At 34.1% G+C, this 12,709-nt stretch overlaps 1 protein-coding gene across 1 annotated transcript in view; it reads left to right on the top strand.

Moving 5' to 3' along the window:
- The window catches only part of WDR27 (WD repeat domain 27), an 87,785-nt gene that overhangs the window by 12,817 nt on the left and 62,259 nt on the right, over positions 1-12,709 (top strand). Inside the window, exons 12-20 of the mRNA XM_079326433.1 lie at positions 1,134-1,210; positions 2,692-2,770; positions 3,310-3,381; positions 4,509-4,612; positions 5,739-5,828; positions 8,484-8,605; positions 9,174-9,307; positions 11,648-11,745; positions 12,041-12,162. Of these exons, the coding sequence (XP_079182559.1) occupies positions 1,134-1,210; positions 2,692-2,770; positions 3,310-3,381; positions 4,509-4,612; positions 5,739-5,828; positions 8,484-8,605; positions 9,174-9,307; positions 11,648-11,745; positions 12,041-12,162 (898 nt within the window). The remainder of the gene's footprint in view (positions 1-1,133; positions 1,211-2,691; positions 2,771-3,309; positions 3,382-4,508; positions 4,613-5,738; positions 5,829-8,483; positions 8,606-9,173; positions 9,308-11,647; positions 11,746-12,040; positions 12,163-12,709) is intronic.

Below are 12,709 nucleotides of genomic sequence, written 5' to 3' on the forward strand. Positions count from 1 at the left end.
TAATAGCTTTAGAATATGTCCATGGAGGAGACACCACACAACCTCTCTGGGCAGCCTGTGCCAGTGCTCACTCATCTTCACAGTAGATAAGTGTTTCCTGGTGTTCAGAGAGAACCATCTGTGTTTCATTCATTTTTGCACATTGCCTCTTGTCCTGATGCTGGTTTAGGACAGAGCCTGGCTCTAGGGTCTGCCCTCCAGGCTGCACTGCTGCATGGGCTCATTCCTCCTCTGCTGCAGGACTTTGCCTATCACCTTGTTGAGCTTCACAAGCTTGCTCTCAGCCCATTTATGCAGACAACAAATGTCTCCCTGAATGAAACACAACCTTCTGCTAAGACACTCCACCCAGCTTTGGGTCATCAGCAAATATGGTGAGGGCATACTTTGCTCCCTTATCCAGATTATTAATGCAGATGTTGAGTGGAATTATACCCATGGAATCATATGGAATGGAGTTAACCTCTGGGTTGCTCCACTAGTTCCTGCTTTCCACCTAGACTTTGAGCCACTGGCCATCACTGTCTGGGCCTGGTTGTTCATCTGGTTTTCAGTCCACCTCACTGTGTGCTCATCCAGACCACAGTTCATCAGCTTCTCTGTGAGGTTCTTATGGGATATGGTGAGGAAAATATTACTGGAGTCAAAGCAGACAGTACCCACTGCTCTCCCCTCATCTGCCAAGCCACTCATTTTATCACAGAAGTTTATCAAACTGATCATGATTTCCCCTTGGTGAATCCCAGCTAGCCATTACTTTCTTGTCCTTTATGTCCCCAGGAATTATTTATGAGAAAATGCTGGCATCTTGAGGATGACAAAACCACTGCAATATACACTGATTCCAGTGCTTGTCATAAAATCATCAATTAATATTCACAAAACTGGGATCTAACATGTAAAAGCAATGGTCTGTGAACTGGGTCATGGCCAAGGCTTGTCTGTACTGCTGAGTGTATAAGCTGATAACTGATGCACTATGCCTAACATTTAAAAAAATCTCATTGCTATTGCATGTGTACACACACACACATGCAGACAAATAGCTAATAAGGAGTTTTGGCACATTTTTCTAATCTGAAATTTTTGTTCATTTCATTGATCAATTTTTTGTGCTTAATTTTATAACTCAGGTGTAATTTATTGGCGAATTCTCCATTGTGTAAAGGTTTAAAGAAGAATGTGAAAGAAACTTCTAGTAAAACACTTGGTAAGTATAAACAATTCCTGAAATTAATTAATAAAATTATATTTTTGATAACAGTAACAGACTTCCAGCTGGTGTTAATTTTTGTTTTAAATATTTATTGTGTCATATTTTTACTTCAGTAGGAAGTATTTTACACTTCTATTAATTTTTTATATCATACACATGTAAATTTAGCTGAAAATTATGGTTAAAATTATTTTTCTTTTTTCAAAAACCATTGCTTGAGAACTTTACATGTATTTTAAAAGTGCTAGAGTGTAGAAGGTTTATATTTTTGTAAGTCATTCTTTTTCGATAGCATGCAGTAAATTTTTCTGTATAATTTCTCATTTTTTTCTTAATGAGATATACCAAACAGATGTTTTGGTATGTTTCATTGTTCTGAATAATCTTCTGCCAATACTGGATGTTTAGGAAGTTAGTTTTTGTCTCAATATTCTACTGCTTAAAGAAAGAAAAGATCTGACCATCTTCTCTTGGACCAGTTGCCATTAAAGCACTTTTAGCTTTTTTTGATTAGTAACTATAAAGCTCAAAAATATTTAGAAAAAATGTTTCCATCCTCACCATTTGCACTTATAGTGCCCATTAGAATGCCAAAGCTTATATCTCCAGGAGTTTATGGTATTTTCTGAATGCATCTACAGAATTTTAGCTAGAATTCCAGGCTGCCTTGGACACCCAGCACTGACAACTGTGCTGCCTGTGTTGACATCTCATGATCAGATAGAAGAGAGTTGTAATGAAATCCTTTGGTCTATTAAGGTGTGTGGTCCTGGGAGCTGCTCAGGAAGGGCCTTTTTGTGCCTCATTGCTGCATAAAGGGAAAGGATAGTGAGTGGTGTTTGAAGGGACTTCTACCCTCAGCATAGGTAAAGGTGTCCCAATGCATCTGAGATTTTTCCCTGGGTATATGAACAGAATTTTCCCCTTTACAGCATTTATTTGTTCAGTTTGTTTCTGCTGATATGAAATACTCAGTTTGGAGCTGAAAGGTGCCCTGTGGGCTGGTACAACACTGGGCATGCAGACATTACCCATGACCTGAGCTATGTAGGAACACAAATACTTGCATGTGCCCACCATTCAGCTTATTAAGGATCTTTAGATCCATTCCTTAGTCCAAATATAGGGTGTGACTACATTATAGCTAATGCATACAAAGTCTAAGCAGAGGCAGTTAGAAAACACCTTTTCTAACTGAAATGAATGGTGAAAAATGTGATTCAGAGCAATATTCATGCTACTTCCAAGTTTAAAGAAGCTCCTACTAATTTGTGGTATTGGCAGAGGGATGTTTATATAATGTAACAGTTCATATACCTTTTCTCAGCAATCGTTATTTTAGGGTAATTGGTCGTAAATGTGTTTTGTAACAAAAGGAAGCATCAAGTATGTGTATTGTGCAAAACTATCTACTTTAATTGTAAAATATAATATTAGAAAAACATTTTAATGTATATTAAATTATTTTCCTTCAGGGGTGAAGAACACAGTGAAAGATAAACCACTGGTTTTCCATAGTAAAATTAAGTCATCAGGATACACAGCAGCACCACGGTGAGTAGAAATTTCACTACTTTTCCTGTCTTATTGGTGTGTGATATTTTTTTCACATTTCACATGCTTCAAATCAACTATGTTGTCTCATGACTGTGAAATTAGTCACCTGTGAAGAACAGTTATGATGCTATCAAAGAAAATAATTTACAAGACATATTGTAAACCAAAATATTCACAGCTTCTGGTCATTGGCCAACTTCCTTTTGAAACCCATATTTGGCCTCCTTATTCTTTCATCTGACTAGACTTATTTTTTCAGCTCTCAGAAAGAATTATCTGAGAACTGTATTTGTATGGATTTTGACCTTCAGAATGTGCTATTCAACAAATAACTCACAGAAATCAAGGTCCAAACTCAGGCATTTGAATATTAGACATTTATATTGTCATCAAAGTGTACGTTTTCTTATCTATTGACATTACCCAGAGATGTAAATAGTAGAGAAAGAAATAGGATTGCTTTCATTTGAAAAAAGCTATTTCTCCCATGCAAGGTTTAATGTTTCATATAAGAGTGTCTGTTTTCTCTCTCATAGAATGACTATGTTTTCTCCAAATACTAATCTGAAAAAGCAAGAGCTATCAAAGTGGAAGACCAGTTGTAAATGGTAGGTAATCTAATGACTCTGTTAGAGGAGGAACAAATTAAAGAAAATTGAATAAATTTGAACTGCTTCTGTCATTGAAACTTTTTAGTAAGGGTTGCCACTAGAACTTGGTAAATTTGATATAAAAATTTATCACTGCAGCAAGTGATTTGGTTTATCAGACTCTAAATTAAATTTGAATGCTCCATATAAAAGAAAATATGCATATCTATTTTCTTAGATCTGTTCTTCTTAGAAAGAATAAGTACTAAATATGGTTGGAAGCTAAGTCCCAACATATTCTTAAACTGCAGTTGTAGCCTGAAAAATAACTGAATGTGGCACAGGGAGAAGTGATTTCAGATCATGTCCCTCATTCACACCTAGAATCTTGTTACATTAAGTTAATGCAAACTTCCTCCAACGGATTTAAATAGAGTATGTGTAATAGTATGAATTGACCAGTGAAATCTTTATCACTGGTCACAAAAAACAGAAGTTTTTTTAAAGCTGGCTTTTCATGTTAATTTGTGTGGAATGTTAAATGGGGATATTGCACACTTTTTTTTTCTCTTTACTATTATATAGAGTGTTTGCTTTATGTAATGCAAACATGGAAGTAAAGAATGATTGATGCCATATTTTTCTCATTTAAACAGAGCTGTTAAAGTGTTAAGAAACCCACTTAATAGCTCAAGACAAAGTTTTAGTAAACCTTGCATGCATAGGAAGCCTTTACAAGAGTATTTCAGATAATTTCAAATTTTATTTAGCACTGTTTTATATAGGTTAAGTTACTTAGTATTTTAAGTTTTGGGTGGATTTTTTTAGTTAAATTGCCTTTTTTTCAGTTAATATTGAATTTTGCACAAGGTCTTTGTAAACAAGGTAGAGTTTACATTCTTTAAATACTTTTGTTAGCTATGTGACATAAGAGATGATTTTTTTTTGCAAGGCCATGTTAATTCTTGATATTGTGAATTCACAGCTCTTAGTAGTAGGAATATGACAATTTAAAATTAATTTGGATTTGACATATTTTTTCCAGCAAATATTTATATAAAGATGTTTATAATAGTTCCCAAAGCACATTTATTTCATAACTGAAATGAAGGTGTACTGGTTTCTTTCTTTTTTCCTTTGTAAAGTAAAAATAAAGAATATCCATTGGAAAGCTGTCCTCCAATCAAATATGAGAAAGAGATATCTGTCACGTGTAAACCAACCCCAGTTTTCTGTGTGCAGTATTCTGGTAAGTACAGGCTTTATAAAAAGTGCACTGGTATCAGTGTGCAAAAATCCAAAATTTGTGTGGCATAGTTTCTAAAGACTGGGGATTTACTGTGGATAAATTCACAGATGACTTTATGGCAATACCACGTACTGTTTGGTTGTAATTTTTTATCTTGCAAAGCCATGCAAGCTGTTGCTACATATGCAACAGGATTCTATTTCTGATTTCATGTCTTGTTTTCTTTTGAATATATTCTTTGACTTTCCCACTACTACTTGAAAAGTAAGAGTTTTTTTCACTAAGGAATTTATTTCTAACACATTTACTTTGTTTCATTAGGATATAATAAACACTGAAGTTCTGTTTCAAAATGCTCATACTTCTTATATAAATATTATTCAATTATTATAAGTTGAAATATTAAAAAAGGAAATCTTCTGTGTGATCCAAGGAGTGGCATTTTTCTTAACTGCTTTGGATAAATGACTCTTGCAATAGGTTTTGTCAGTTCCTATGTAAATATGATTAAGCAGAAAGCATTTCCTAGATTAGCAATCAAGCATTCTGCCATGTATATAATTATGCCAATGTACACCCTGCAAGGCAAAATATTTTCAAAATATTTAAGAAGTTAAATCTTTGTAAGTATTTTGAGGACAAGAGCAATTTTCATCCTCAGGAAATAAAAGCAATTAGATGGAATCAGTAACTATGCTAAAATATATTCCAGCCATCTCTGTTCCCTAGAGAGTTTTGCTAGTATATTTTAAGTATAAATCTTCTTTTAGTTTGAGGAAGAAACATATTTCTCTCTTTTGCTCTTTGTCTTTTGCACATCCATGCATGCACACACAGGCTTAAATAACCCCACTTTAGCAAAAATTTTAGGGTTTGGAGTTTTATCGTTAAAGGTTTTGTTATTTAGAGAATATGTCAGGACAAGAAATGAATTTGCCTAGAAAATCCTACTAAATTCTGCAATTCTAGTTTGTGATGTTCATACAAAATCAGTTTTAAACATATGAAGTGAATATCTGTTTTTTGTTTTGTTCTAGTGACATGCATGATTTTTATGATTAAAAGAAGGAACACATGAGCTCCTTCTTGCTTTCAGATGCAAATCCTTAGATGTTCTTCTTTACAGGGGATGGAGAGCTGCTGGCTTGTGGCCAGGCTGACAAAACTGTGCTGATATTCAATTCCAATCTCACTGATGTGCATAATGTTTTCTCAGGTATATGTATGAATTATATTATAAAAGATATAGTATATGGTTGAGTTTTATCTAAAATGGCATGGATTCCACTTACATCACCCAATAACAAGAGAGAGGGAGTACTGATGATTCAAGATGTAAAATTTATTTCTCTGATTGATTCATTTTATCCTAGAATTAAACTGACTACTAGATTTTCCCATTCCTCAATTTTTTGTGAGGTAAGAAGCAATCCATGATGAATGTATTGAAATCTTCATCATGATATATATTACAATAATTAAAGAAAAGCAATAAAGGCAATATATTGCAATAATAATGCATGTATATATTTTAGTAGTATATTCTGATAGTTTGTTAGCCAAAAATTGACTGTGATGATTTGGCAAAAGAAGTGTTTGCTTTGCAACTCCAGACTTCCAGAGAACAACCATTTTAAAAAAGAGGGACTATTCCAATGAAAAAATCCACAACTACAGAAGTGTATGCATGTGCAAGCATGTATGCTTTTAAGGGAGTCTTAAACACCAGATTACTTCTAAGTAAATAACTCTCACAACTGATTTGTGAAAACAGTTTTTTTTTTGAGTAGTTTTCATTGTGTTTAGTGGAGGAAGTTGTGACACTAAGGAGGCAACATTACTGATATTATCCTTCTAGTGTGAGGAGATTAATGAAAATATGCCTTGTGGACAGAGTAATGGGGTCTTTTTCTTCTACAATACCAAGTGCTTAAGTTTTTCACTGATTTATTTCATTGATGCCTTTAATCATTTGTGTCTTTCATTTTAATGATGCACAAGTCTGAAAAGCAATGTAAACCACATTTTACTGTGCATGTAATTCTTTTTAAAAGCAACATAAATGTTGAACTGCCAGGTAAAGTAATTCATGGGGTTAGGAATCATAAACCATTAGTTGCCTGCTTGTTTCATTCACATTGTTTTTCTGTGCCATTTGGATTTCCTGTATGCAGTCACCTGTTTACTTCCCACTTTTGATGCTCATGTTTTAGAAGTGCCATGATATATGTGTTTCCATAAAAAAAACATGATTCTTACTTAGAGCTGCAAACAATGGCAATGTAAAATTTTCTTTTTTTCAAGAAATGGAAATTGTATCTAAAAATTTTAACTAAAAATTGCCAGTTTCAAGACAGCATTAACATCTGAATATTGCTGCTTATCAAAGGTCATGGCTTTATAAGGCAGCATAGAGGAATGGCATAACAAGCTTTGCTCTTAGCCTAATTTATTCAGTCTTTCTTCCTGAAGGGTTCAGTTGCAGTTTTAAGTAGTTCTGCATTCTTCTTCAGTGGTGACTCTTCAGGTGTCTGTGTCCTGCAGTGAAGGGCAGGTAATGTTGAACAGCTGTATGGCCTTTTACAAAACCAGCTGCTGTTCTTCTCAGTGTGCTCCAGGACTGGGGAACCCTGAGTAATGCCTGTTTTGAATTTTACTGGGCTCTTTGAGCCAGCTGGAATCTCCTGCACTGTGCTTTGGGACTGAGAGACCTGGAGAGCAGAGATTCTTAAGCTTTTTGTGTGGCTCTTCCAATTTTCCAAACCTCAGACTTTCCTAAAGTTTCTCAGGTTCCTTACTACTTATGAAAACTGTTTTGTATGTTCTTTTTTTGTTTGTTTTTGCTTGATTGGTTTTGTGGTTTTGGTATTTTTCTTTAATGCAGATTATTCAACGCTTCCAAATTTTTTTTAGAAAATCAAAACTTTTAAATAAAGCTTTGTGTTGTGAACAAAATAATAATAATACTTATGTGTGTATTTGTGCAGTACCTGTGAAGTTGTCTGGTGAAAATTCTACAGCTGTTTGGTAACTGGGAATTAAAATATCTCACTTATAAACCTTTTTGTAGTCTAAAAATGAAATATCTCAATTGCTGCAATAGATTTAATAGCCTTCCTTTAATTTCAAGCAAACTGGTTTTTTTTGTATTAAACTTCTGTTGACTAAAGATAAAATGTGCACAAGAGGGCAGCATAAGAACTTTGTATGTTTTAAGGAGAGATGAAATTCATCAGCGTTTACTGACAAATTGCAATAACATGCATCAAAGTCTGTAAAATTTGATTGGCATGTTCTTTTTTATCAGCTTCAACATAATGTTAGATCAAATTAACAATTTGAGCTTTTAAATATTGTTTCTGGCCTTTAAAGTTCTTTCTTTGTAAATTTACAATCTTGTTTTTAACAAGCCATTGAAGCAGCATAATAATTTTATTTTGACAAAAATAGCTAGCTCAGTAATAAAAAAACTTAAAAAAACAACTGTTTCTGATGACTTAAGGGGTTTCCAGACAATGTTTAATGTAAAATTTTATTATAGTATAATACTCAGATTCATTTTTTAATACTGAATCATTGCTTAAATTTAATTTCAAGGATATTTAAGTTCTCTTCCAATAACTTTGAAAAATTAGAGTTGGATTTATCTTTGTGTGTTTATTAATGAGCGACATTTTCCCGTGTTTTATGGTGGAAGAAAATTTCAATAGCTGGTTTACTGTTACCAGTTTTAGTCCAACCATTTGAAATCTGTACTTAGAATGTATTTTAATGTTGTGCATAATTATATTAAAACAATACAAATAACTCCAGAGAAATTTATTAATGCAAGGAATGAACTTTACGATATTTCCATTGTTATTTTTATTAGGTCATGATGGTGCAGTTAACTCTGTTGGCTGGAGTCATGACAGGAAGTGGTTGGTTTCTGCATCAGAAGACAGAACTTTAAGGGTCTGGTCAGTCTGCAATAAGGAACCTGCCCTGATTCTGGTAATTGCAAACTTCTATTGATTTGGACACAAAGAACACTGTTTTGCACCTTCATCATCTTCTGTTTTGAAAGCTTTGTAGAAAGAACCGATTTCTAGAGCTACTAAGTGGAGACTCCCACTGCTCTAATGGTCTGGGTGATCTCCATTTACTCCAAATTAGGTTTTTCTCATGATAATTTAGGAAAAGAAAAAAATCAACCTTGTTAAAAAAACTAGTGGGCATGTCTGGAAGTTTTGGTTTCATTGTCTGATCTGTGCATTGTATTTTCATTGGCTCAGCTCTGCTTGACTTTAGTCTACTCCCCAATTCAAAAAGAAGCTCAGAGTATGGAAGATAGATTCTTTTAGATTCAATTGACTACAGATATACTGTCAGCTAATTTAAGCAGAATGAAATTTTTTTTTTCGAGAGTTATAGATGTCAAAAATAACAAGGGCCACTATGTAGTAATTTAACCTTCTAGCCTATGATTAGGATGACAGGGAGGCTCTGCCTTTACACCAGGAATCTCAGATTAAAATATTTATGTTTGAATCCAGTTTTAACAAATTCCTTTATGTTTCAGGGTAAAGAAAAGTTCCGTAAGACTGTACGCTTTGCACAGTTTTATTTTATAGATACATTTATATTACTGTGTTGTGGAGCTGAATTTCATCTATTAAGTTTCCATCTAGACACAACCAAGGATGACCTAAAACGGTGAGTTAATTTCTCAGTAACAGACCAGTGAAAGTTTATACAGTTTGATCTGGGATTTTGTTTGTATTGAGGTGAGCTGAGGGGGCAGAAATATTACAGAAGATAAGAAACTGAACAAATGGTGAAAGCTCCTTGCAAAATATCTTTGTTTTGAGTGGAAGAACAAAAAGAATTAAGGCTACAGCAATGAGATCTTTGTTGATATTGTGATTGGTATGTCCTGTCTGTTGATGCTATTAGGCAGTATTAGGCTGCATCCTTAGATGGCAAAAACTGGTCTATTTCCTTCCTCTGTTTCCTTGGTAGTTTTGCTGCTGCACAGAAAAACATGCTAAGAACAAGTTTAAATATATTTAGGAATAGGAGTGCTTTCCTGGATTGAGGCATGAGCCTGGTATGTGGAACTTCACTGAAACATTAAATGTTCAGACAGAATCACGTATTAGTTTTCTTCTATAATCTGCTTACATAATTGGTTTTACTCTTTAATTCTTAGTTTATGGAGATATTAGTAAACCAATAAAAAAGTAACCAAATTGCTACACAGCCTTCAATTTCTAAGAGATGAGAGAAACTGTGCAGTGTACAGCTCAGTCTCCACAAAACCTGCCTGAATTTGATTGAATTGCACTTCCAATTGAACATGTAGAGGACATGTAGCAAATACATTGTGTAAAAAGAAAAAATTCTTAAATATGCTAAAATTCCTCTTTTATTTTTAAAATAAAAGTTGATTGATTTCTTTCTAGGTTAGTTGATTTGCTTTCTATGTGAAATTCTACCTGGGCCATGCCCTGTGAGGTATTTATCTGTGTAGCAGTCTGCGGTGTAGAAGCAAGATACTTCAGCCAATTAAAACAATTGTTCTTGCATTTGGGAACAACTTAACTGTTTTAATCAGTCTCTTTCAGCAGAGGAAACTTCATACTGCCTTCATTATATTGTACTTATTATATCAGTCAGCTTATTTAGAGTTAGCTTGGGTAGATTGACCAAAAAAATAGAGATAAATAATTTGCTCTTGAAGTCTAGTGCAGTTTATTTTTTAGTTTATTTGAATAAAGTACTTGTGGAAACTACAAAAGATTCTTGGATTAAATTGCAAAACACTGTTTATTATCTTCTACTCCAACATCACTGCTAAGATAGTTCTGATGTCCATCTGTAAAGGTCAGCAGTCGATTGTTAGAGAATAACAATGAAAGGCAAAAACCAAGTCACTAAGCATTTTTCTTTTGAACAGATCTGGCTGACAACTATATTGCTTTTGTCAAATGATCTCAGTTTTGCAAACTTTTAGCATTGTTGGAAAGAAACAGTAATGATTCCTACAGCATGTCATGCATGGACTTCTGAACTTTCATTAGACAGATGTGCTAAAATGCAAGTATAATATTAACTGTTACACAGGAATTATTTTAACACTGTGCAGACAGTGTCCAGCAATGGCTAGAGTCCTGGTGTGTTATCAATGCTGTTTTGATCTCAAGTCAAAAACACAGCACCATACAAGCCACTATGAAGAAATATTAACTCCATTCCAACCAGACCCAGTACAGTTGTTATTAACTCTGTATTCCCCAGGTGACTTGTATGAAAGTCACACTCTTCTTGCCCCACATATCCATATGCATGGAGTTACATTTTCTGTTTACTCTAAGAATAGATCCATGTTGGCTATGTGGATATATTTCAGTAAACATAAAGTTTTAATTATGTTGAATAACAATAGTTTTGTGTTGTTTAGTATAAAAATGTCTGAAGCCATTATAGAGGTTTTGGCATGTTTGCCAACTCTGTATGGAGCTGGTAGTTAACCCACATGATCTTAAAGAGTTTTGTGTATGTTGGGAAGCAACATTTCTTTGGCAGTGTGTGGTAAGCCCCTCATTCCCCTTCCATCTTTGTCGAAATTATTCTTTCCTCACTGTTTTCATTCTTTCTTCACTGTTTTCTCCTCATTTTCTTCTTGATTGCCCCATCATCAGCACATTACATGCTACTCTGAAACCAGTGGCATGTCTGCTTTCTGAAAAGAACTTTATAGACCTTTTTTTCTCTTCAACATTTTCAGTATGCATACAGGATTATTTTAGTGTTTCATGTTGATGGAAAGACAAATCTTCTGTATATGAATACAATGGGTTCTTTCATCCAAATGAATTTGTTTACCAAGTTTTCTAGTAGAGTTCAACAATAAGGCAAAAGATCTGTCACTTTAATATTTAATAATGAAAGAAAGCAGTTTGCTTTGTGGTTCCAGTGGGAGTTTACAGTGGGAGTGACTACAAATCATATCTTATTTCATTAACACTAGTATCCATTTGATATTCTTTGCAGGTACAAGCAGAGGAGTGTTTGCAAATTGGTACAGAAATTTCCTATGACTTCAACAATGGAGATTACCAGTCTTTCAGCAGTAAATGAGTTCTATTCTTGTATCCTTTGTATTTGTTATTTTCTTTGTAGTTCTTTGCAATTAATGACAGGCCGATCAGCTAAAGTAAGTAGCTTTTGATTTTACCACTCCTTTTTTATTAGAGTAAAAAACTTGTAATTTTTTGTGATGTTGAACTTGATTGTTAGACATAAATTTGTAGTGCTGTAAGATATTCCTCAAAAAGCAATAAATACAACAGAGTTTATATATATATTTATTTATCATTATTTTTATCTGTCTATATGATTTTGTTCCTTTAGAAAAGTTTAACTTTAACACAGAGAACTCTACAGATATTGTACTTACAGCTGGCAGCAACCGAGCATTGGAAGTTTTTGACCTCAATGCAGGGTGCAGCACAGCAGTGATACAGGAAGCTCATGTTAGACCAGTCCATCAGATCTGCCAAAATAAGGTATATACTTTATTGAATTTCATTTGTAGTGCCACTACAACATCATCAAGCGAAGAAATCAGAGGCTAAAAGTAGAATTGATAGTAATCCATAAGTTTTTATAGGCTGGGGAGGATGGGCAAGAACATGAGTCTGTGTGATAGGTCCACACAGATTTCATTTGTTCTCTAGTGTAAATGAGTGAGCAGTGAGACTGACTGAATGATCTTGCTATGAGAGAAGTGTTTATTATCTTTTGTCTTACTTGTGCTAGACTGTAATACAGTAGTTCAACAGGAATTTTTCCTTATGTTAAGTGTTCTCTTCTGAAGCTCAATCTGATACTGTATGATTTATTCTGAAACTTTGGAAACAGCAACCAAAATAAAAATTTCTACAAAATAAATATTTCTACAATTGCTGCAATAGAATAGATGACTTAAATCCCCTCATCCTTGCTCTTCTTTTTTCCTTGAAGACTGATTTGAGTGTCTGTAGTTTTTATGGTACCATATGTTCTGGAATGCCTGCTGTGTTAGGTCTGGTTGAATGTGGTGCTTCATTCCCT

The sequence above is a fragment of the Erithacus rubecula genome, assembly GCF_903797595.1.
Source record: "Erithacus rubecula genome assembly, chromosome: 2".
Lineage (NCBI taxonomy): Eukaryota > Metazoa > Chordata > Aves > Passeriformes > Muscicapidae > Erithacus > Erithacus rubecula.